General features: G+C 36.0%; 1 protein-coding gene across 1 annotated transcript in view; it reads left to right on the top strand.

Annotated features, from left to right (window-relative positions):
- The window catches only part of rbm26 (RNA binding motif protein 26), a 166,717-nt gene that overhangs the window by 49,815 nt on the left and 91,859 nt on the right, over window positions 1-25,043 (top strand). Inside the window, exons 6-8 of the mRNA XM_039745376.1 lie at window positions 5,128-5,397; window positions 18,898-19,140; window positions 19,976-20,116. Of these exons, the coding sequence (XP_039601310.1) occupies window positions 5,128-5,397; window positions 18,898-19,140; window positions 19,976-20,116 (654 nt within the window). The remainder of the gene's footprint in view (window positions 1-5,127; window positions 5,398-18,897; window positions 19,141-19,975; window positions 20,117-25,043) is intronic.

Raw genomic sequence — 25,043 nt, 5'->3', positions numbered from 1 at the left:
ACATATGAGCAAAGACAACTGAATGATTTGATTTGTTATTGCACGTAAGAGCGGAGTCAACCGTTTTAACAAACAGCGTATTGCACTGATCTGAAATAGCTGTGTGTGTATATATGTAGATATGTATGTATATGTATATATATGTTTATATATGTGTGTGTGTATATATGTATATATATATATATATATATATATATATGTGTATGTATATATATATATATGTATGTATATATATAATATGTATTTGTGTGTGTATGTATGTATATGTGTGTATATATGTGTGTGTATATATGTAGATATATATGTATGTATATATGTGTATATGTATAGATATGTATATATATATACAGTATATATGTTTATGTGTGTGTGTGTGTAAATATATATATATATATGACAACAACACTCATCACTCACAACAGTGACAAAACAATTACATTGACAATCAGGTTACGTTATTTTCAAAATGTTTCCTTTTCTTTTCATTGCTTCTTTAACACACTACTTCTCCGCTGCGAAGCGCGGGTATTTTGCTAGTAATACATAAATAAAAGCAAATGTATTATATAGTTATTTTTGCAATTGAGCAGTTGTATAAGGTCCTTGTTTTGTTTAAATTTAGAAGTGAAAATTAATATAAAATGTTATGTTTCAGTTAGTATTAATATTTTAATATAAATTTCAAAATTTTACAGCATTAATTTGAATCAGTTGTTCTTCGTATGTCATGTGTGTTCCCGTTAATTTTTTATTTTTACTATGAAGCATTTTTTTTTCCCAGAATGAATTCTCAATCTATATATGACTTTCATGTTACTTTTTTTCCAGCATCCAGACTAGGTGCACAGGCTTCACATTCTAGGCGACTTTACTTCAAAACCATATGTCGAAGTGGGATACCAATGACTCCTCATTATACACTTTTTTTGGTGTGTTTTTTACACATTGCGGGGCTGCATTCTCGTATGCTAGCATATCTTCTTCATGGAAAATTAGAAAACATTTAATAGCTAAGCAGATGTACTATTAGAATTATTATTTTAACTTTTGTAAAAATTCATTTCTGGGTTAAAGAAAGTCAATGTCTTGTTGGTATACAAGGTTCTACCATATTAAATTACAAAAAAGTATACAAAAAGATTAAGTGACACAATTTTATTCAAAAATGCACTTGAAAGTAAAAACATTTTGTACTTGAATTTTGTTGGTCATATGTGACTAAAAATATCATGGGGCGCCCATAAAATAATTAATTCAATTCAAATCCATAGATTTGTTAAAATAAAATTTCCACCCAGCTTAATTATTGAAAGAAAATGACAAATCATATAAAAGGTGATAAAAATATGAAGGATAATTGTTATAATTGGAAAAATTTTCAAATTGTAAGAATTATTTTTTTAATCATCTTCTGCATATTGTTATTCCTATACTTGTACAAGACATAACCTAAACATTTCCCTGTCTAATGTAAATCCAGTTTTTATGCAAGTTCTCTATCCATTCAAACACAGCTAGCAAATGCTATGATAGTTACATTTTTAAACAAAAAAAATTAATGTGTGGTGAAAATGAAGCTATTTAATTATTCAGTTTCTTTGGTGGTGGATGTTGTTAACTTCTTGTGATGAACAAACCTAGTTGAATTCGGCAAAATCACTGAAATGTTTGCAAACTTCGCCTAACTCCGTAAAATGCATTAAACTCCGTGAAGAAGGAAGAAAAACTGTTCTAGTTTTGAGTAACTTACAGTGGTGCAATGGTCATTTCAATAATTTGCAGGAGACATTTGTGAATCTGAAGTCTTGATCTAAAGTGATTTACTTGGTTAAGTACTACAACAGCTGTTATCTAAATGAGCTCACTTTGACTTCACAGTCAAATCCAGCAAAATTACTCTTTTGGAGGCTGTAAATGATTGTTAAAGTGAAATTTACAAGATTATTATTTTGATGCAAATCTATACTAATAAAAGGCAAAGCCCTCACCTCCTCACTCTTCACTAATTCTCCAACTTCCCATGTAGGTAGAAGGCTGAAATTTGGCAGGCTCATTCCTTACAGGTTACTTACAAAAGTTAGGCAGGTTTCATTTTGAAATTCTATGCCTAACAGTCATAACTGAATCCTACTTACGTACATATATACGTCCATAGCCTGCAGCTCGGTCGCCGTGTGTGCGGCGTTACGTCCCCGATCCCCACGCCTCCCACTTAGTTGGCTGCCTGCCTATATAGCGTCCCCCATCCCCACGCCTCCCACGTAATTGGCTGCCTGCCCATATAAGGCCGTCCATCGCTCTGGTCTCTTCATTCCCTTCCTTGCTTCGCCACGGTGTTCATGTCTCCCTGCTGAAAACTGTAGCCTTTTTATTTAATCCATGGCTTCTCCACTGTTTTATTGTTCGTTTATTACGATTATAGTTATTGTGTAGGTATTTTAGACTTAGTTTACTGTTCTGGTACCCATTTCCTTTTGGTACCCATTTCCTTTACCGTTCGAACCGTACCCCCATTAACATGTCTATCGAGGTGATCACCATCGATCAAAGAACTGTCACTTACCGAAACTCAAACCGATTATGACAGCAGCAATCCAACCTGTGAGAAAACAGTAAAATGGAGGCGTGTCAGACATCATGGTACATTTTCTGATTCAGCTAGAAAGAAACAACTTTGTGACGCTGCCTCCAAATATTCGCAGAAAAATCCACAAGTTCATAGAGACGCTGCCGCTAAATACTCGCAGGCAAATCCACAATGTTCATAGAGACGCTGTTGCTAAATTCTCGCAGTTTAGTAAATGTAGTTTAAATGTATTGAAAACAATCTGCAGTGGCAAAAAACTGTAAATATAAGAAAACAGTTACTTGTTTTACCCTCTACTAGTTGTTGCTCTAAACATGTTGTACAGTAGTGCTGTATTGTACAGATCTGTTTTTTCTAGAATCATTGTTTTGTATTGTCATTAGTAAAATTGACAGCCACACCTCTTCACAATTTATTTTGGAACAAATGTTTCCATTATTTCTATTATTCAACAGTTATACTACTGACAGAATCTCAAGTATCACTCTGGTTGTCTTTATTTGTGCTGATTCTATTACCATTAACTCTTGAACCTGAGATGCCTGACACTGCTGTTCTATGAAAGCACTGTTAAGCATCCATTACAACAAGTAAAAGATGGTTTCCTTTCTCATTAACTGCAATGGAAAGTAATTGCCATGTTTTTGACTTTCTCTTTTATTATAATGACTTTATCTTTTTTCATCTTCACTTGTAAAATATACAGTATGTTTATAATCAACACCAACAATGACAGATTTGAAATAAAGAAATTTAACTATTATTTCCTTGCTGACCTTTCTACATAGTATAGCACAATGATGCTATTTCAAAACATTCACTTTTATTTCCATAATTTTCTTTAGTACAGGTTGTGCAGTTTAACATGAAATAGATCAATAATACTTTGTTGCTCCTGCAATTTTTATGACTGTCTTGCTGTGATGATTACTTTAAAAACTGGATTCATGATCCTCATTCAAAGTTGATTTTGTTTATTTTAATTATTTTTATGGCACATTGGTTAGCTCTACAGTGTCATGAAGTAATTTATGAAGATATCAGCTTGGCTTAATGGCTGTTTTGCAGCTTTACGTGGGTTAGTTTGATGCCGTACAAATCTTTATCCTGCTCTCTCCGCAAGGCAAGGCCTATTCTTTTAATATCACACCACCTCCAACAACATTATCTTCTGCCTCTCTCTCTGGACCTCATCCCCCTCCACCTCCATTTTGAGGTACCTCATCACTCAGCTATTCCTCTGCCTTATGCTCTACATAACCATACTGCGTTAAGTCTGTTTCTCCACAACACAACACCCATCACCTCACCAGGTCTTTTTTTTTCTCCCTCTGTGGCACTCCACAAATCCACCGAATCAGTCTCATCTTTGTTTTTTCCAGCTTCGTCAGCCACATCTAACTCCCATAGAGCATATTATTCCTCACACACCATTTGTAATTTTTTTCTCTTCAATGACATTCCTTTAGAAGTCATAGTGGGACCGTGCTCCTGGAATTTGTGCCATGCATCTGTAACCCTTGCTGTCATTACTTCTATCCGCATTCAGCATGTTACCCAAGTAGCAGAATTTCCCTACTTAGACCAAAAAAAAAAGCCTCCACTACATTACTGATTTTTAATTTTGCATTTTAAACAAGATATTGATTAAAATACTGAACTTCATCTTTACCATTGCAACTTTATTTTGTATACACTTGTGTGTGTACAGTATGTATGTTAGAAACCTAAAATTGCTATTTTAAAATACAAATTTTAGCCCTGTTTCCATTTTGTGTATGTTTGATTATATAAAAAGTAAATAACTTTATACATTTAAAATAACAGCGCCCTCCATAATGTCAGAAACGCATTTTTCCTTGATTTACTTATCTCCTCCACAGGTGTAAAATTACAAATCAAGGAATTCAGACATGATTAAAGTGCACCTTGCAAAGTTTTAATTTAAGGGTATATACATTTTGGTCTCGCAATGTAAAAATGGCAATAGTTTTTATGCATTGTCCCTTCATTTCAGGATACTGTAATTTCTGGAACATAGCAGTGGTAGGTTTATTAAAGCAGTCATTTTTATTACTTGTTGCATATCCCTTTTTGGTAATGACTGCTTGAAGTCTATGATTGATAGACATCACCAGGTGCTGAGTATTTTCTGGTGATGCTCTGCTAAGACTCTAATAAAGCCATGTAGAAGAAGTGTTTTAATTTAAATGGTGTGGGCAAATGTTTGGAAATACCTTTAAGTGAAAGTCTCCTATGTGCACTTTAATCACATCTGAGTTGTTTGATTTGTAATTATAAACCGTGAAGCAGAGGATTAAATCAAGGAAAGATGTGTCTTAGTCCCAAACATTATGGAGAGCACTGTAGCTGTCTTCAATCTTAAGTTAAATGGACAGTGAAGTTGGTTTTAATGTTTTTGCATTAAAGTTGTACATATGCGGCAACTGTACACAGTTAATGGAGGCTATGATAATGCATAAAATTTCTTCACATTTCATTTACTTTTTTCTCTCTGGTTTTCCTTTTTATTTTTATAGAAAGGGAAATTGGAAAATCAAAATATGAACTGGACAGGCAGGAACGGACTGAACAATCAGAGCCTACATATACTCCAGGACCATTGGTTTCAAATGTATCATCCGGCCCTTATCCTGTTCCATCAATTAGTAGCACTATAACTGTCATAGCACCAACACATCATGGTAACAATACAACTGAAAGCTGGTCAGAGTTCCCTGAAGAACAGCTCGATCATAGCTCCTATGGAAGAGGACCATTGCCAAAAAAACGGTGCAGGGACTATGACGGTAACTTTTTTCATATTTAATGAATTCTCAAGATTTACTACTAATTCTGTGTATGACATTAATGATGCATTTTGTTATTGTTTTTGAAATTTAAATTGTTTTGTATTAATGAATTCCATGTTCGTTAGTGCTCCATTCAACTGGCTTGTGGCACCATTTCAAACTCAGTAGATGGCTGTGTTGAAATACCTTTATTGTTATTAGCTACAATGTCATTTTAAGCTAGTAGATGGAGTTGTATGCTATTTGCAGCAAGAATAATGAAGTAACCTAACTCCATCAACATGTGAAATGTGAAAATTGAGGGGGTTGGGGTAGAGCCTAGCTCAGATAGTGATAGTGAGAATTTGGCTGAAGGGAGCAACAAAAGAAACCTGTGTATTCTAAAATTTAAAGTTGCAGAATAAGGACACTTACTCTTGTTTTCCTCAATTTCCAAATGAAAGAAATGGCAGGTCCATGAAAATATGAAGCTATTAATGATGAAATGTCAACGACTAAACAAAGAAGAAAGGGCAGCGCATCGAAAAGAGGCCCAAAAGCGTTGGAAAGAAAAGAAATCAGAAAAGAACAATAATAATCTTAAGTGCAAATTCAGAAAATAAGGGAAGTTATAATCAGCCCTGACCAAGTGGAAATAAAAACCTAACAGGTCCAAGCACGGGCAGAAATAAAAGACAAAATAGAAGACTGTTGGCGCAATACATATGCAGAGCAGGTTAGAGATTATGGAAGTGCTAAAATTCGAATGTATCAAAAAAACTGATAGTAAAGATCACATTAGCGCTAACAAATAGAAATTATTACTCAGTGAAATAACGGAACAGTGAAAAGATTGAATATATGGACATAGGTGATATGACAGAAGTATGTAGATATTGTGTAAAGTTTAAGTCGGAGATCATCTAATTCGTGTTACCATCAGGGAAAAGCAGTGTTTCTTCCCATTGAAGAGGCGTATTCATAATAAATACGATTTATTTGGTGAAAGTGAAATCCACAAACACTACAGGCAAAATATAATTCTACAATAATCTGTTCACATTTGCATCATTCAATGCTCAAAATGTAGATTTACACGATCCAGGACCATACGCTATGAGAATCTCTGGTCCCGCAGCAATTAGTTTAATTTCAAAGTAACCTGAATTCAGTCAGGTTTATATTTATGATTACGGAGAAATGATGCAACATATAATGAAAACAGTTAAATGATCAGATGTGTTAGAAATTCTGTAGCCAACGTTGGATATTAATCCATATGTCCAAAAGTATCACACTTTACACAAAACTTATCTGAAAAACACAAGTTTTCTTGGATTTCTATATGAATCTGAAAGATCACGTTTGCATTTATAATAAACCAACATGTGACTAATTGTCAGCGTTAATAGTTTTGAAAAGGTGCAGATGTCAAAGACAGAGTTAATAATCGTGTTTTTCCAAAAGCAAAGCATGATTTGTCGCAAGGGGCATATATGGGAAATGACTAGTGCATAGTGCCATTGGTTAGCGAAGCGAGCAGAGGGCAGAGTATCCTAATAATAATAAAAAAAATAATAGCATTGACTTGAAAGAAAATGAAAGTCTTTTCAGATGGAACATGATTCAGGTGTTTAAAATTATTAAATAAATTAGTACAGCAGATTCCACTTGTTACTTTTAAAGTATAGTATTGTCTACAACAAGAATACAGGGACACAGCTGGAAACTTGTTAAAGCCAAATGTTGCACAAATGTTAAGAATGTTTTCTTCATGCAAAGGACCAGAGAGAGTAAGACTCTGGGGATCTTAAAATCTCAGCTTTATTATTTTGTTATGTAAATAGGATGGACAAGCTTTTTGGGCTGAATGCTCTGTTTTTATGATGATCTCAAAAGAAGTGTATGCTAATCAGAGAATATTGTGCCGGCACACATAGCATTATGTTGATTTTATTTGGTGTTTTCAGTATTCTTTCAAAGAAACTGCAGCTGGGAAAGCTGTTGAATACCTCCCTTTTGTTTTAAGGCAATGTCTCTTGTTAAATGTGTTGAAAATGCTGTTGTGTAAAAATGAGGATTTAAAAACATACCCACCCTGGTCTTCTGACCTGGCAATCGGCTACCTCTGTGGGATGGGTTATGCCAGTAATGAACACAACAATTCAGCTAATGCAGAATGGTTATACCAACAAGGCAGAATGTTTCATCTTAGTGGCCAAGTAAACCGGGATTATGCTGTGCTAGTATTTCTGTTAATGGCTCAGCCTCTGACCTTCTTTGATCAACCCTTAGAAACTGTGTGAAACATGGAAACAGCTACAGTATAACATTATGACTGCGTGAAACAAAAACTATGAACAACACACAAGATATATTGGCCAGATTCCCAATATCAACATATGAAAAATGCCTGCCTGTTCACCCAATCCCTGAAAGCTGTATACCTTCCTAAAATTCCAAACTATCTGGCCAGTACAGTTTCTACCAATAGTCATGTTGGAATTACACCTCTCAGTAACCGTTGAACTCATTAATTGTATGGATGAAGATGCAGATGAGTGGTTGCACAAACACAAGCAAAACACTTAAGTGTCATAGAAAACATACATTTTATGATGGATATTGGTGCTTACAGTAGCTCTGTGAAAAAAAATTAGTTTTATGATTTTACAGCAGATCTGGCTCATGACATTTTAATCACACCTCACTTGTTTGTATGTGTATGAAATCTTATCAGATAATATGAACTTCGAATGATATGGTGGAAGGCTAATGTTTGCCTCTGTGTACCTACAAACAAGATTATAGTTACTGCCATGGATTGTGTCCTATATTTTAAAAATTTAAAAAAGCTTAAAGTTAGATTTTTGTTTGTTTTAAAAACAACTTTGCCCAGTAAGACAATGAAGGAGGTAATGTAACAGAACTGTGGTGTAATGTCCCATTGCCTTTCTTCCTCTGTTCAAAGTGTACTGAAAGCATGTCTTCTCACAGGTAATAATTTGCCATCTATTGGTGGTGTTTCCAAAAAAGAAACATTAGTAGAATCCATATACTTTATTTGCACAATATTCATTTATAAGCCCAAATATTTTTGGCGGAAAAAAATATTACTTAAATTTTAGCTTTATTCACCCAGCATTTACTAACTGATTTTGTTTATAGTTTCCATCAGTTTGATTTGATGGCATCTTCAGCACACAAGGAATAATACCCCCTTGGCAAAGGGGTGACCCATTGACCCTAATAGCTGAGGGTAGAATTGACCTCACATAACACTCCCTGGAGCAATGCAGTTGTCCCAGTCTGTTACTTAATGTGCTCCTTTCTTTTGCCAAAACCTCACAAAGGGAGTGTCCTGCATCACTTGCACTATTGCCATTTCCCCAGCTCATTGCTATATAGAAAAAATACACTGGCCATAACAGATTGATAGAAAACTTGTAAGAGTAGCTGGTATACACCAAACAACCTCAACCTTCTCAGGAAACGGAGACAACCCTGACAGCCTCTGTGTTGGTAATTACACCACAAGGTAAATGTATGTCCACATCCACATCATCATCTTCAGTGAAGACTGGAGGCAGAGTAGGCTTAACCTCCTGAAGTCTGTGATTGTTTCCATTGCCTTACTAAGGTTGATCTTCAGATGGTTCAATTTACATCTTTCAGCAGTCCTCCACCAGTGTCCAGTATTCATTCTCCTGCCACTACTGATACACCCAACTATAACTGTCATCAGTAAATTTCGGTATATAACATGTATAATTCTGCATTGTATCTAAAGTTTTAAGTGTACAGTGTAAGCTGGAAGGGAGCCAGTACAATTCCCTGTTGAACCTCATGTCTATGTCCAATGCACAGTTTTTAAACTGCATTAACTGAGGTCCACCAGTGAATGGTCTGGTATCCAGAATACAGTGGTATCATCAACTCTCATTGACTGGAGCTTTTGCCCCTGCAATTTGTTCTGTGAGGTTGAATGTACTAGAGAAGTGAAATAATATCCTCCTCCTGCTACTCTGTGTTCTCCAGATGTGTGTTGGCTCTATTCAGCAAATAAGGGTGAGTGGTGTGGTCATCTATATGGAACTTTTAGGCAAACTACAGAGGGTCCAATGCTGTTCTGAGCTGTGATTGCAAATTAGCCTTTCTAAGATCTTCATAATGTGTAAATTCAAAGTCAGTGGTTGGTAGTCATTTTAAGACTTTTGGGTGCACTATCTTGGTGATGCCTTAGATTGCTCAGGTATCTGAGTTGGCAAATTCTGAGCAAGAAGGCCACAGTCAAGTTTGTTAAAGCATCAGTTTAACTCACTAGCCCCCTTTGTTCTTCCTACTTTTGATTAGCAATTGAAATGTTTAAAGATTTACATTTTTGATTAATTTACATACCTCTCGTGTGCCGTTTTGCCTCCAGTTTGGCATCTAGTTCCTTCCTGTAGTTCTTTTTAACCTCCTTGATCGATTCCTTGACCTCTTTCTGTACCCTCTTCATTCCCCTTCTATCTCCAGTCCAGAAGGTTCACTTTAATTTGGTAAAGTGGCTTCAGTTTCATTGGTAACCCTTGGTTTATTTTTGGAGAAATGGTAAACAGTCTTTGATGGAATGACAGTGTCTCCACATAAATTAATATACCAATTAATGCAGCCAGTACATATTAATAAATGTAATATACTGTGTTCATAGAACTTCCATTGTGTAGCTTCAAAGCAGCCTGTCAAAGAGTATGTTGCCTGAGGTGACCACTTCCTCACTGACCGGGGGATAACCGGTTGCAAAAACTGAAAAGAATTATTGCCATCATTATTTATCAATGGAGTAACCATGCACACTGACGTATTAAAAAGTTTCCAAATATGGAATATCTGTGTACTCTTGTAATAGTTAAATGTCAAAAATGATTCAAGTATGAGCACTTCGTGGAAGTGTGACAGATTTTTGAACTGTGATAACAAGGCATTTGAAGATTCAGAAATCTGCATTACTAACATTTTTTTTTATTCTGATTGTATTTAAAAATTTGGTTCTCCCCATTCATTTTTTAAAATTGTGGTGGGGTGATTTTTTTCATTTGCCACACTTAATACAATATGTCTTTCCCCACCTGATGGCCAAAATATTACAACATAAAACAGAGTAAGTCTGGCGAATGTGCATGTGCATTTATCATATGGACATGATAGTCTAATAAACTAGAAATCTGCATGAAATTTTGATTTGGTCAGTGCAGTTTAAGACAACAAATAATTAAGATGTATACAATTAGGTCCATAAATATTTGGACAGAGAAAACTTTTTTCTAATTTTGGTTCTGTACATTACCACAATAAATTTTAAAACAACTCAGATGCAGTTGAAGTGCAGACTTTCAGCTTTAATTCAGTGGGTTGAACAAAAAGATTGCATAAAAATGTGAGGCAACTAAAGCATTTTTTTAACACAGTCTTTTCATTTCAGAGGGTCAAAAGTAATTGGACAATTGACTCAAAGGCTATTTCATGGGCAGGTGTGGGAAGTCCGTCGTTTTGTCATTATCAATTAAGCAGATAAATGGCCTGGAGTTGATTTGAGGTGTGGTGCTTGCATGTGGAAGATTTTCCTATGAACAGACAACATACGGTCAAAGGAGCTCTCCATGCAGATGAAAGAAGCCATCCTTAAGCTGCAAAAACGGAAAAAACCCATCCGAGAAATTGCTACAATACTAAGAGTGGCAAAAATCTACAGTTTGGTACATCCCGAGAAAGAAAGCAAGCACTGGTGAACTCGGCAACGCAAAAAGACCTGGATGTTCACGGAAGACAACAGTGATGGATGATCACAGAATCATTTCCATGGTGAAGAGAAACCCCTTCACAACAGCCAACCAAGTGAACAACACTCTCCAGTGGGTAGGCATATCGATATCCAAGTCTACCATAAAGAGAAGACTGCATGAAAGTAAATACAGAGGGTGCACCTGCGAGGTGCAAGCCACTCATAAGCCTCAAGAATAGAAAGGCTAGATTGGACTTTATTAAAGAACATCTAAAAAAGCCAGCACAGTTCTGGAAAAACATTCTTTGGACAGATGAAACCAAGATCAACCTCTACCAGAATGATGGCAAGAAAAAAGTATGGAGAAGGCGTGGAACAGCTCATTATCCAAAGCATACCACATCATCTGTAAAACATGGTGGAGGCAGTGTGATGGCTTGGGCGTGCATGGCCGTCAGTGGCACTGGGACACTAGTGTTTATTGATGATGTGACACAGGACTGAAGCAGCCAGATGAATTCTGAGGTGTTGAGAGACATACTGTCTGCTCAAATCCAGCTAAATGCAGTCAAATTGAGTGGGTGGAGTTTCATGATACAGATGGACAATGACCCAAAGCATACAGCCAAAGCAACCCAGGAGTTTATTAAATTAAATAAAAGAAGTGGAAAATTGTTGAATGACCAAGTCAGTTACCTGATCTTAACCCAATTGAGCATACATTTCACTTGTTGAAGACTAAGATTTGGACAGAAAGGCCCACAAACAAACAGCAAATGAAAGCCACTGCAGTAAAGGCCTGGCAAAGCATTAAAATGGAGGAAACCCAGCATCTGGTGATGTCCATGAGTTCAAGACTTCAGGCTGTCATTGCCAGCAAAGGGTTTTCAACCAAGTATTAGAAATGAACATTTTGTTTCCAGTTATTTAATTTGTCCAATAACTTTTGAGCCCCTGAAATAAAGGGATTATGTTAAAAAAATGCTTTAGTTGCCTCACATTTTTATGTAATCTTTTTGTTCAACCCACTGAATTAAAGCTGAAAGTCTGCACTTAACTGCATCTGAGTTGTTTCATTTAAAATTCATTGTGGTAATGTACAGAACCAAAATTAGAAAAATGTCTCTGTCCAAATATTTATGGACCTAACTGTATTTTACTGTACTTTCAGATGTTTATTATTTTTACATGAACAGGATTACAATTTAATTTCTCTTGGTGATTTTTTTTTTCTTTACAAAATACTTGTACTGAAATAATACAAAAAATAATGAAGGCAGGTATGGAGGCTTTCCTGCTTGTATGTAAGGTACCATAGTAGTGATGGCTATTTTAGTTTAATTTACTGATTAGATTCTTTCGATCTACTTGTTCAAGTGAATTGATTCTTTTGATTCATTTGATTGGTTTGATTCATTTAGAGTCTGATGTATATGTAAGTCAGTGGCTGTCAAAAAACAGGGCCTGTTAAAGCCAAGAAATAAATTATTGTTGTCTGTGACTTTGGTCTTGTCTGTTTGTCCTTTGTCCATGTGGCTTGGTTTGTAGAACAGGCCCAAATTATGCATGGCTCTGATTTCCAAAAAGACACTTGAATGTTGTTGTCATTGAAAGTTTTGTTCAAGTTAACTTTAATCTAAGAAGTAATACAATTTCAAACACATTTCTTTCTGTAAGCGTTAAGTTCTTGTCGGTCTGACACATTTGTGTATGACCTTCATCTGCAGTATTGTTTTGTAGGTTGTCTTTGGATGTTTACCTTTCAGAAGGCCTTCATATAATATCTCATGTTTTAAATACAGCTTCAGTGTGGATAAATGCAACCTAAATCTGGATTTAAATATTAAAAAGAATAGCCTATATGTCTGCATAACCATTTAAGGCACATATAAATGATGTACTAATTATTCATTGTGATTGCTATACACTACCACTAAATGTGGATTTTTACTATTTTATTGCTTTTGTAAAAAAAATGAGTTTGATAATAACATGGTAAATTAATCTGTCTCTTATGATGAAAATCTGTTAAAAGTCTATGTCACAATTAAATCTTTAAAAGCTGTGCTAATTTCTTCCAACTTTTTCTTGGCATCATACCTTCTGATTAATTTGTCACATTGTAGCTTAACAGGCTGGCATTTTAAAACCTGTTTTAACCTGTTGACAGTGGCAGGGTTACCTTTCTATAATTTACAGACCCCTTTACATGTTTGTGTATATTAAAAAATGGATCATTATGATGTTCAATTCATTTATCTGTAATGATTGCAGTTTAGTAAATATTAAAGTTCTCACATGGAGCAACATAATGAAAGTAATGTCAGTGCATGAAAAGCATCCAATTTCTGAAAAACTGCATTGTTTTCTTTTTAGTTGGTTTTTCAATATACAGTGGGATGCAAAAGTTTGGGCAACCTTGTTAAAAGTCATTATTTTCCTGTATAAATCGTTGGTTGTTACGATAAAAAATGTCAGTTAAATATATCATATAGGAGACACACACAGTGATATTTAAGAAGTGAAATGAAGTTTATTGGATTTACAGAAAGTGTGCAATAATTGTTCAAACAAAATCAGGCAGGTGCATAAATTTGGGCACCACAAAAAATAAATGAAATCAATATTTAGTAGATCCGCCTTTTGCAGAAATTACAGCCTCTAAATGCTTCCTTTAGGTACCAATGAGAGTCTGGATTGTGGTTGAAGATATTTTGGACCATTCCTCTTTACAAAACATCTCTAGCTCATTCAGGTTTGATGGCTTCCGAGCATGGACAGCTCACTTTAACTCACACCACAGATTTTCAATTATATTCAGGTGTGGGGACTGAGATGGCCATTCCAGAACGTTATACTTGTTCCTCTGCATGAATGCCTTAGTGGATTTTGAGCAGTGTTTCGGGTCATTGTCTTGTTGAAAGATCCAGCCCCGGTGCAGCTTCAGCTTTGTCACTGATTCCTGGACATTGGTCTCCAGAATCTGCTGATACTGAGTGGAATCCATGCGTCCCTCAACTTTGACAAGATACCCAGTCCCTGCACTGGTCACACAGCCCCACAGCATGATGGAACCACCACCATATTTTACTGTAGGTAGCAGGTGTTTTTCTTGGAATGCTGTGTTCTTTTTCCTCCATGCATAATGCCCCTTGTTATGCCCAAATAACTCAATTTTAGTTTCATCAGTCCACAGCACCTTATTCCAAAATGAAGCTGGCTTGTCCAAATGTGCTTGAGCATACCTCAAGCAGCTCTGTTTGTGCTGTGGGCTTCCTCTTCATCACTCTCGCATACAGCATCTCCTTGTGTAAAGTCGCGAATGGTTGAGCGATGCACAGTGACTCCATCTGCTGCAAGATGATGTTGTAGGTCTTTGGTGCTGGTCTGTGGGTTGACTCTGACTGTTCTCACCATTCGTCGCTTCTGTCTATCCAAATCTTTCTTGGTCTGCCACTTCGAGCCTCAACTTGAACTGAGCCTGTGGTCTTCCATTTCTTCAATATGTTCCTAACTGTGGAAACAGACAGCTTAAATCTCTGGGACAGCTTTCTGTATCCTTCCCCTAAACCATGATGGTGAACAATCTTTGTCTTCAGGTCATTTGAGAGTTGTTTTGTGACCCCCATGTTGCTACTCTTCAGAGAAAATTAAAGGAGGAGGGAAACTTACAATTGACCCCCTTAAATACTCTTTCTCATTATAGGATTCACCTGTGTATGTAGGTCAGGGGTCACTGAGCTTAACAAGCCAATTTGAGTTCCAATAATTAGTTCTAAAAGTTTTGGAATCAATAAAATGACAACGGTGCCCAAATTTATGCACCTGCCTGATTTTGTTTGAACAATTATTGCACACTTTCTGTAAATCCAATAAACTTCATTTCACTTCTCAAATATCACTGTGTGTGTCTCCTATATGATTTATTTAACTGACATTTTTTATCGTAACAACCAACGATTTATACAGGAAAATAATAACTGTTAACAAGGTTGCCCAAACTTTTGCATCCCACTGTAGCAAGTTTGAATAACAATGTTAATGAATAGGCTTAAATTAGCATTCCATTCAAAGTCCATATAATAGATATTCAGAATTTCAGAACAGATCTTTTTAAAGAATTGTTTGTGAAAACAAATTAATATTGCTTTTTCCTAAATTGGTTATTAATGGTAGTACAGAAGCTCTGCACCGGTTGCCATTTACTGAGTGTAATTCCCTTTTTGATTACTTGTCTGTGGAAACTGTTTAAGGGGGGACCTTTTTCACTGATACACCAGTAAACATGTATGCAATGAAGTACATGCAGTAGTTGGAGGTATTGTGCAGTGAAAATGGGCAGAGAACATTCTGAAACTGAAGCAGTACCGGAAGTTGAACATGATGACACAGAAGAACATTTGCCGAAAAAAAGGAGTCACGTCCGTTGCCTGGAGATACTTTGGTTTTAAAATGTCGGATGTGGACCATTACGTTCAAATCTGTGAATACTGTTTCTATACTACTGGATAATACTGCAAGCCAAGTTGTACTTTGTTTTATTTTTTTCAGTACTGTGTAATGTACCTGGGTACTGTGTAATTGTGTGATGACATATTAAACTTTATTCTCGACATTTCCACTTTAATCTCGCTTTTTTATGTCGAGATTAAAGTAGACATGTTGACTTTATTCTCTTAATTTGTCATTAAAGTAGAACATCGTAAACTTAACTTCATCGTAAAATGAATATTTAATTTACTAGATTTCTCAAACCCCATCATAAGTTATGTAGCACATTAAATGCTTTGTGTTAAGTGTTCCCCGAGCCATGTTAAATCGGTACTTGCTGCTTAAACTGACTTCCTCTTGTACTGAGGAGGCGCTGTTAGCGATCGCCGCACAGAATACATTCACTTCATGATATTCCTGCTCCCTGAACATTTAGAATGCTAAGATAAATACTTGATATAATTTTCATGATGAAATGCATTAAAGCATGTATTAAACATGTGGGGGCACGGTGGCGTGGAGGTTGCACTGCTACCTTGCAGCAAAGGGGGTCTCTGGTGTACCCTGCCTTGAATTTACATGTTTTTCTGATGGGTTTACTCTGCGTGCTTTTGTTTCCTTTTAAAGTCATGCAGGATTTGGGGTTTTGTTATGCTATATTGACCCTGCTAGTGTATGTTTTGCTCATATTCACCCTGCGATGTGCTGGCATTTAGGATTTGCTCCTGTCTCACACAAAATGCTTTTTGGGATGGGCGCAACCCTGAATGGATGGCATAATTAAATATGTATAACAAAGATTTTTTTGAAGTTCTGAACACTCAGTGTTCTAAGTTTATAACTAGTTTTAATTACACAAAGACGTTTATCGTGTGGTGATTGGTTATGTGGGGAAAGAAAAAGGAAGGATAGGAGCTGAGGGTTTGATATTTCAGATAGAGACAGCATGCATGCAATAAAGAAAACCTGCTCAGAAGAACTTCCATTGAATTCTGTGTTCGTGTCTCTGACCACCAGATCACGAACCCAACATTTACACAATATTTAAGTTAAACCTGTGCAATACCCGTTCATACATCCAGTTTTTTGGAGCCTTGTCACACCTGCCGTAAAGTTCTCTACACTGAACGTACACCTGGAGACCCCTTACTGCGAGGGAGCGACACTACCATGCATGTTTAATACCTGCTTTAATGCATCTCATCCTGAAAATGATATCAAGTATTTATCTTAGCATTCTAAATTTTCAAAGAGCAAAAATATCATGAAGTGAATATATTCTGTGCGGTGATCGCTACCGGCACCTCTTCTTAGTGCGGAGGAAGTCACTTTAAGAAGCGCGTAGTGATTAAAAACTGGGTCGGGGAACACAACACAAAGCTTTTAATGTGCTACATTAACTTATGACGGGGTTTGAGAAAATCTAGTAAATTAAACATTGATTTTAGGATGAAGTGGAAATGTTGACTTTAATCTCGACATAAGCGTCAAGATTAAAGTGGAAATGTCGAGAGTAAAGTCAACATGTCGACTTTATTCTCAACATATAGTTTTGGTTTTTTTTTTCCCCTGTGTCCGTAATTTTTTTTTCACTGTGGCCCTAATACGATTCCGTAGGGCTATACCACAAATAGCATTATAAATGCAAGTTGCAGTGTAGCTTCGCTTGAAGCAAGGTCCATATTAATGCAATTTGCCTAAATGATGGTTCAGTTGGTAAGGATATCATCACCAAATTGCACTTGTTTTATTTTATTTTATTTTTATTTGGTAAATTCTGTGTAATGCACCAGGGCTTGAAGTCTTGAAGTAATAGTATTATGACTGGAAGTTGCACTATTATTTATTTTATTATTATTTGTTTAAATATTATACAGTTTAATGATGGTAAAGTTGTTTAAGAAGTCACTTTTAACATGTCAGTGGACAAAGATTGTTGACATTAACAGAAAGTGTAGTTGGTTTGCAAAAAATATTTACTATTTATTCCTTTTCTAAGACATGTTCAGTGCAATACAACTTTTGACATGCACCTCCGGATATTTTACTAAGTCTAAATGCCTTTTTGGATGGTTGAAAATATGTTGCAAAAATTTGTTTATTTGCAGAATTTGTTCAATAAAAAAGTTCTATATTTTGACTGCATCTGTCATGCAATGTGATTCCTTCTCTTCATTAGTGCCACCCCTTTAAAACTATCACTTTATGGAGCCATGCAAAACCTGTATTAATACTTGTGAGCAAATTAAAAGTTTTTTTTTTGTACAGTGGACAATTCTCATGACAGTGGAATAGGTTATTCTTAGCCAGTCTACTGCAGTAATTGCAGTGGAAAATGTGGTTAACATCCACTCATGCATGGGAAAAAAATTACCGTTGAATACCGTGAAACCGGTATAATTTTGAACCGTGATATAGAATTTTGGTCATACCACCCAGCACTAGTGCAAATATATTGTATTACCTGCCCCTTACACATATGCATGATGCTTTATGTTCATTTTGTATGGGCATGCATGCTAGCAGTGGAAAAACAAGATTAAATAAAAATTCTTCAGTTATTTTTGCATACCAGTTGCAACCACACTAGTGCTTATTGCTTGTGTTATCTTTTTCTTACAGCTATTTTGTACACTATACCTCTTTTTGCCAGTAAAATAAGTATTGTTATTTAAACATTTGCTTTGAAGCCTTATTCATGACATGGAAATCATTTAGTTGAGTGCTATTTGCTTTATTAGCTAATATGTAGGTCAGTTCATTTTTAGACCTTTTTACCATCTTCTATGTAATTTAATAGCTTGTTTCATATTTACACAACATTTTATTTGTTTTTAATATTAAACTTGACTTCATTAATCTGTAGTGTTGACCTTCTCAAACTGTTCTATTCTTTACCAGAAAAAAAGTTCTGCTGGATTTAAAACAGAATTTAAACCAAGGTATACATCTAATATATAAAGCTATAGTTGTGTCTGTGCATAGCAGCTCTGTCCCAGACAAAAGGCATTAATTTTTATTCCATAGTAGGGCATTGCTGTTGAATTGACATTTACTTACTCTTACCTGGATGGTGTTTACATTTGTGTTTGCTTCTTTTGTATCACTGCACTCCAGCTCTGATCTTACTAACACATTGTACAAGTTCATTTCAATGTTTGCGAGGTAATATTTTAATAGTCTTTTAAACTGAAAAACATGTCAATGTAACATTGTAAATTATTTTCATAGGTGATCAATCAAACAATTTTTCATTCCTTTAGAAAAAGGCTTTTGCATGAGAGGGGACATGTGCCCTTTTGACCATGGAAGTGATCCTGTTGTTGTTGAGGATGTGAATCTACCAGGTATGCTGCCATTCCCAGCACAGCCACCTCCTGTAATTGAAGGACCACCTCCACCTGGCCTTCCACCACCACCTCCTTTAATGACTCCACCTCCTGTAAATTTAAGGCCACCAGTGCCTCCACCTGGTCCTCTTCCGCCAAGCCTTCCACCTGTTGCAGGTATTTAATGCAGTTTTCTAACCTAAGAAGGTTTAGATATTGAGCGTGAATGTTATTGATTCAGAACATTGTGTATTTTATTGACAAGTGTGAAAGTCTGTAGTTCTAGTCTTTTTCGTACAACTGCTAGCATTTTCATGTCCCCATGCCAAAGGCAGTTATTCTGTAATACAAAATAGTAGCCTGTTGCAGAATTTTTTTAGAAATACTGATTTGACTCTTTTTACATTATCACTGCTTATGGTAATGAAAACATCTGAACAATGTCAATCATAGTTATTCCTGTACAGCCTGCAGAATCAGAATATGGTGAATATCTCTAAAATATGTTTTAAATTCCTTTTTTTTTAATCTTGTTAAAAAGAGCAGAAATCTTGACTTCAGAGCTGAAAGGGAAATGTCTGTGTTTGTACTCACTGATATATAATCCAGTCGCATCTCTGAGTTAAAGGGATTGATACTTGTTTCTTTGCAGTCCATTTTAAATTTTCATTCATTAAAAATATTGATAGTGTGATAACTCTTACTTCAGATAGTGATAATTTTGCTGGTTGTGATTTGAAACTAGGTAGTAAGACGTGTGTGTTTGTGCATATCTGGAAAGTGCAAGTTGTGCCTTTTCCATGTGGCAATGAATGTTAACACCAATTTGAAGTTAATGAAAGTGCCTTTTCATTTTAATAAGTGTTTGGTTTTAATCAGCAGTAACCTTGTTTGTCTGTAAGTACTATATGTTAGAATCATACATATGGAGAAATGCTCATGTAGTCCTTTAACTGTTCTGCTTGTTATATATAAATCTATAAAATTAACCATTATGTAATATTTTTGGAAGGTCCACCACCTCCCCTCCCACCACTTCAACCTGCTGGAATGGATGCACCCCCTAATTCTATTACAAGCTCTGTACCTACTATTGTGACATCAGGAATTCATCATCCACCCCCTCAAGCACAGCCTCCTCTTTTCACTTCAGGTGATATGTTAATCTTTTCTTTGTTGTAGGGCTTAAACATTATCATGCTTTTTTTTGTTTTTCCTTTTGTGTGCCCGGAACCTCCACCCTTTCTACATTTCCTGTGATTATTTAGCCATGCTTTCAAACATAAAATAAAAATAAAAAAATCAGTCATGTATATGTATATGTATATGCTGTACTAGCAGAAATACCTGACTTGCTCTTACATATTTGAATATTTAAAATTTCTGATAGCCATGTGGTAAAGTATACATTAAAAATGTGTCAAATTGCATAATTAAGAATAAGTTCATTTTTTAAACACTCATTTCAAAAACTGCCCAATTTCTTTGTATTTTTTTTTTTTTTTTGAATTAGCCCTCACACAGCTTCTTTCAGTATGTTCATAAAGATATTTAAAGTTTGACCTTAATCTTTATTTTGTACTTTTAGTACATGGGTGCATGGTTATTTGCTTCATCTGCTTCCAATCCCATATCCACTCCAGTAAACCTGCTTGAGAATCATAACCTACAAATAAATATAAAATTAATGTCACAACTATAGCCAAAATGCTTATTTAAAAACTTTCCCTCAGCACAAAATCCAAATACCATCATTTTTAAGAATGAGTACTATTGCCCAGGTATCAGAATAGCCATTTATAAATTTTCATTTTATTGAATATAATAGTGTAAATTTACCATAACACAGGAAAGCCTTGTCATCTGCCCCATGGTAGGGTGGAAATAGACGAGGCTTTCCAGATTACTTGAATATTCAGTATTATGTTATTTAATATTGTTCTTACACTTAATTTTATTCTTACACTTAAAAAAAATACTCAATATCTTGACAATAATATTAGTATAGTATATAATTATGCAATTTTCATTACGCTCCAACTTATTAAGTTTATTACATAGAAAATCACCTGAAAAATCCCAGACCATCAAGAAGTGTGCGAACTGACGACATGAAGAATCGTCTTTGCGCTAAACTGGAATCGTCCCCGCATAAATCAGTCACCCAGATGATCTGGATCTGCATAATTAGATCTGGACCTAATTTAGTAGCCGGGTGGGGTGGGACAGGGAAATTTGGTGGTGGGGAAAATTTAAATGTGCACTATTTTTATTTAATTATTATTATTAATTATTTTCCAAAGCTCATTATGACTTCGTTTTTTAAGGGTTGACACTTGTGCCACAATATTTTAATAAAATTTAAGAAGTATCCAATTCAGGATCCTGCAACCCTAACAAAAATTTTAAATAACAATTGTTATGACATAAACCAAGAGGCACAAGTATTGTCGCTGCCAGGAAGAAAAGTGAAAACAAATGAAAAAACTTTGATATGCAGAAGGTGTCTTCAGTTAAATATTTATTCTTCTTTTCTTCCTAGAGGCCCAGTTGTCTGAAGCTTTCCCATAATCAAAGTCCCCAGGATCTGGGCCCTCCAAGGCGATCACTCATCGTACACTGTCATAGTGACTGTACTGCAAAGTCATCAGACAGCCATCTAGTGTCACTGGCCATTTTCAACTTAATCTGGGGAATGTTCAGAATATTTTGAATATCCGTTAAACTGGCCATCCTAACTGAAGAATTTTGGAAGAAATAGAATAGCTGTCTTAAGATGTTCAGTTTTGTTAATTAAGGTACAGCAGCTGCTGCTTGGGAACTTGCAAAGGCCAATCGGTGGTTTTACACAGTGGCAGTTGACCAAGAGTCCAGATGTTTTATCTCTAAGCAGTTTTGCCACACCTTTCTGTTTCCCAATCATAACAGCCGTTCCAACTGACCCTTATCCAACCAGATTAGCAGTTTTCAAGCCTAGAGTGTCCATAGTCTCACATAGTCTCCGCTTTGCCATCAGTCATATTGCGGGTTGATACAAAACTAACTCTGACCTCTTTAGTGACAAGGCAAACATATTTAATGTAAATAATTAATTGTTTTACATCTGAGATATCTGTGGTTTCATTACACAGAATACTGAAAAACTTTTCTGTGTGTATATTTTTCAGTATGTTAGATTTTATTTCTGATGCTAAGACATCCAGCAACTCTTACATTATTCTTTCAGAGGTGTAATGTGCATTTTACCAACATTGAGATGTTGTATAAAGGAACAACCTATTTCTGTACAGTGTTCCAACAGCATTTCAAACAACGTTGTATGTGGCAACTAATTTTTTTGCCAAACAATGCATAGATCTTAAAACTCCCACAAAGGCATCTCTCTGTAAGTTATTTAACACAATTTGACCGATTGCAGTTTGCTCTTTCCTAAAAGGTCAGCAGAAGACTCAATGTGCGTTTTACTTTTTTCATGGTCCATCAAGCTTTCTTTTCAAATTCTTGTGTATGGCACGTTTACCCAAAGTAACCCCTCCTTGGGGGGTGTTTGAGTATTTCATGCACAATGAGCACCACATAACATTTTCTTTGACCATTAGCCAATCAAAATCTTTAAACCATTGTTTGTTTATGCCGGATAAGCGGTGCTTAGATTTATCAATTGTCAGAGTGTGTGCTGAAGAGACTTCCCCTGATGGACCAGCCTCTGCATTTTCTTTGTCTGAAATTGCCACATGAGGAGTTGACACCACACCTAGTTTGTGATGTCTCTTTTCTGAAATAACTGAGCAGTGTTGTTTTCTGAATACTTCTTTTACTCATGTTGGTGAAATATTTGGAAAAAAATGTAAAGTACCTATGCATAGTAAGACCTTTGAGTGGGAAAGGAAGAGCCTGTTGGATATTCAATTCACACTTGCACTATAGCAGGTACACATTCTCGAATTTCCACTTTAATGTCGAGAATAAATAAGTCGACATTTCCACTTTATTCTCGCCGTTTATCTCGAGATTATATTCGACATGTTGACTTTATTGTCGTAGTTTGTGATTAAAGTAGAACATTGTAAACTAAACTTCATCTTAAAATGAATGTTTAATTTACTAGATTTTCTCAAACCCCGTCATAAGTTATGTAGCAACATGTCAACTTTATTCTCGTCATAAGCATCAAGATTAAAGTGGAAATGTCGAGAATAAAGTCACTTTGTCCGTATTTTTTTTTCTTCACCGTGGCCCTAATACACTAACGTACAAAACCCTCAGCAATTCAGTGACAAAACTTTTGCTCAGGATACAGTGTGTGCTGCAAGGGTTTCTGCACACTTTTTGCAATATGGACGCAGGTCCAAATATGAGCAAATATAAGAATGGCAGATGGGGTCACTTTAAACAGAACCACAGTGAGTGCTACAGGGATTTTTGCACACAACACACATAAAGCTTAAACAGTTATATATACAGTGGGATGCAAAAGTTTGGGCAACCTTGTTAATAGTCATTTTTTTCCTGTATAACTCGTTGGTGGTTACGATACAAAATGTCAGTTAAATATATCATAAAGGAGACACACAGGGATATTTGAGAAGTGAAATGAAGTTTATTGGATTTACAGAAAGTGTGCAATAATTGTTCAAACAAAATCAGGCAGGTGCATAAATTTGGGCACCGTTGTCATTTAATTGATTCCAAAACTTTTAGAAATAATTATTGGAACTCAAATTGGCTTGGTAAGCTCAGTGACCACTGACCTACATGCACAGGTGAATCCTATAATGAGAAAGAGTATTTAAGGGGATCAATTGTAAGTTCCCCTCCTCCTTTAATTTTCTCTGAAGAGTAGCAACATGGGGATCACAAAACAACTCTCAAATGACCTGAAGACAAAGATTGTTCACTATCATGGTTTAGGGGAAGGATACAGAAAGCTGTCCCAGAGATTTAAGCTGTCTGTTTCCACAGTTAGGAACATATTGAGGAAATGGAAGACCACAGGCTCAGTTCAAGTTAAGGCTCGAAGTGGCAGACCAAGAAAGATTTTGGATAGACAGAAGCGACGAATGGTGAGAACAGTCAGAGTCAACCCACAGACCAGCACCAAAGACCTACAACATCATCTTGCAGCAGATGGAGTCACTGTGCATCGTTCAACCATTCGAGCGCACTTTACACAAGGAGATGCTGTATGCGAGAGTGATGCAGAGGAAGCCTTTTCTCTGCCCACAGCACAAAGAGCCGCTTGAGGTATGCTCAAGCACATTTGGACAAGCCAGCTTCATTTTGGAATAAGGTGCTGTGGACTGATGAAACTAAAATTGAGTTATTTGGGCATAACAAGGGCGTTATGCATGGAGGAAAAAGAACACAGCATTCCAAGAAAAACACCTGCTACCTACAGTAAAATATGGTGGTGGTTCCATCATGCTGTGGGGCTGTGTGGCCAGTGCAGAGACTGGGAATCTTGTCAAAGTTGAGGGACGCATGGATTCCACTCAGTATCAGCAGATTCTGGAGACCAATGTCCAGGAATCAGTGACAAAGCTGAAGCTGCACCGGGGCTAGATCTTTCAACAAGACAACGACCGAAACACTGCTCAAAATCCACTAAGGAATTCATGCAGAGGAACAAGTACAACGTTCTGGAATGGCCATCTCAGTCCCCAGACCTGAATATAATTGAAAATCTGTGGTGTGAGTTAAAGAGAGCTGTCCATGCTCGGAAGCCATCAAACCTGAATGAACTAGAGATGTTTTGTAAAGAGGAATGGTCCAAAATACCTTCAACCACAATCCAGACTCTCATTGGAACCTACAGGAAGCGTTTAGAGGCTGTAATTTCTGCAAAAGGCGGATCTACTAAATATTGATTTCATTTCTTTTTTGTGGTGCCCAAATTTATGCACCTGCCTGATTTTGTTTGAACAATTATTGCACACTTTCTGTAAATCCAATAAACTTTCACTTCTTAAATATCACTGTGTGTCTCCTATATGATATATTTAACTGACATTTTTTATCATAACAACCAACGATTTATACAGGAAAATAATGACTATTAACAAGGTTGCCCAAACTTTTGC

Source organism: Polypterus senegalus, chromosome 2 (assembly GCF_016835505.1).
Source record: "Polypterus senegalus isolate Bchr_013 chromosome 2, ASM1683550v1, whole genome shotgun sequence".
Taxonomy (NCBI): Eukaryota; Metazoa; Chordata; class Cladistia; order Polypteriformes; family Polypteridae; genus Polypterus; species Polypterus senegalus.
This window is presented reverse-complemented; position numbering and strand designations above follow the sequence as displayed.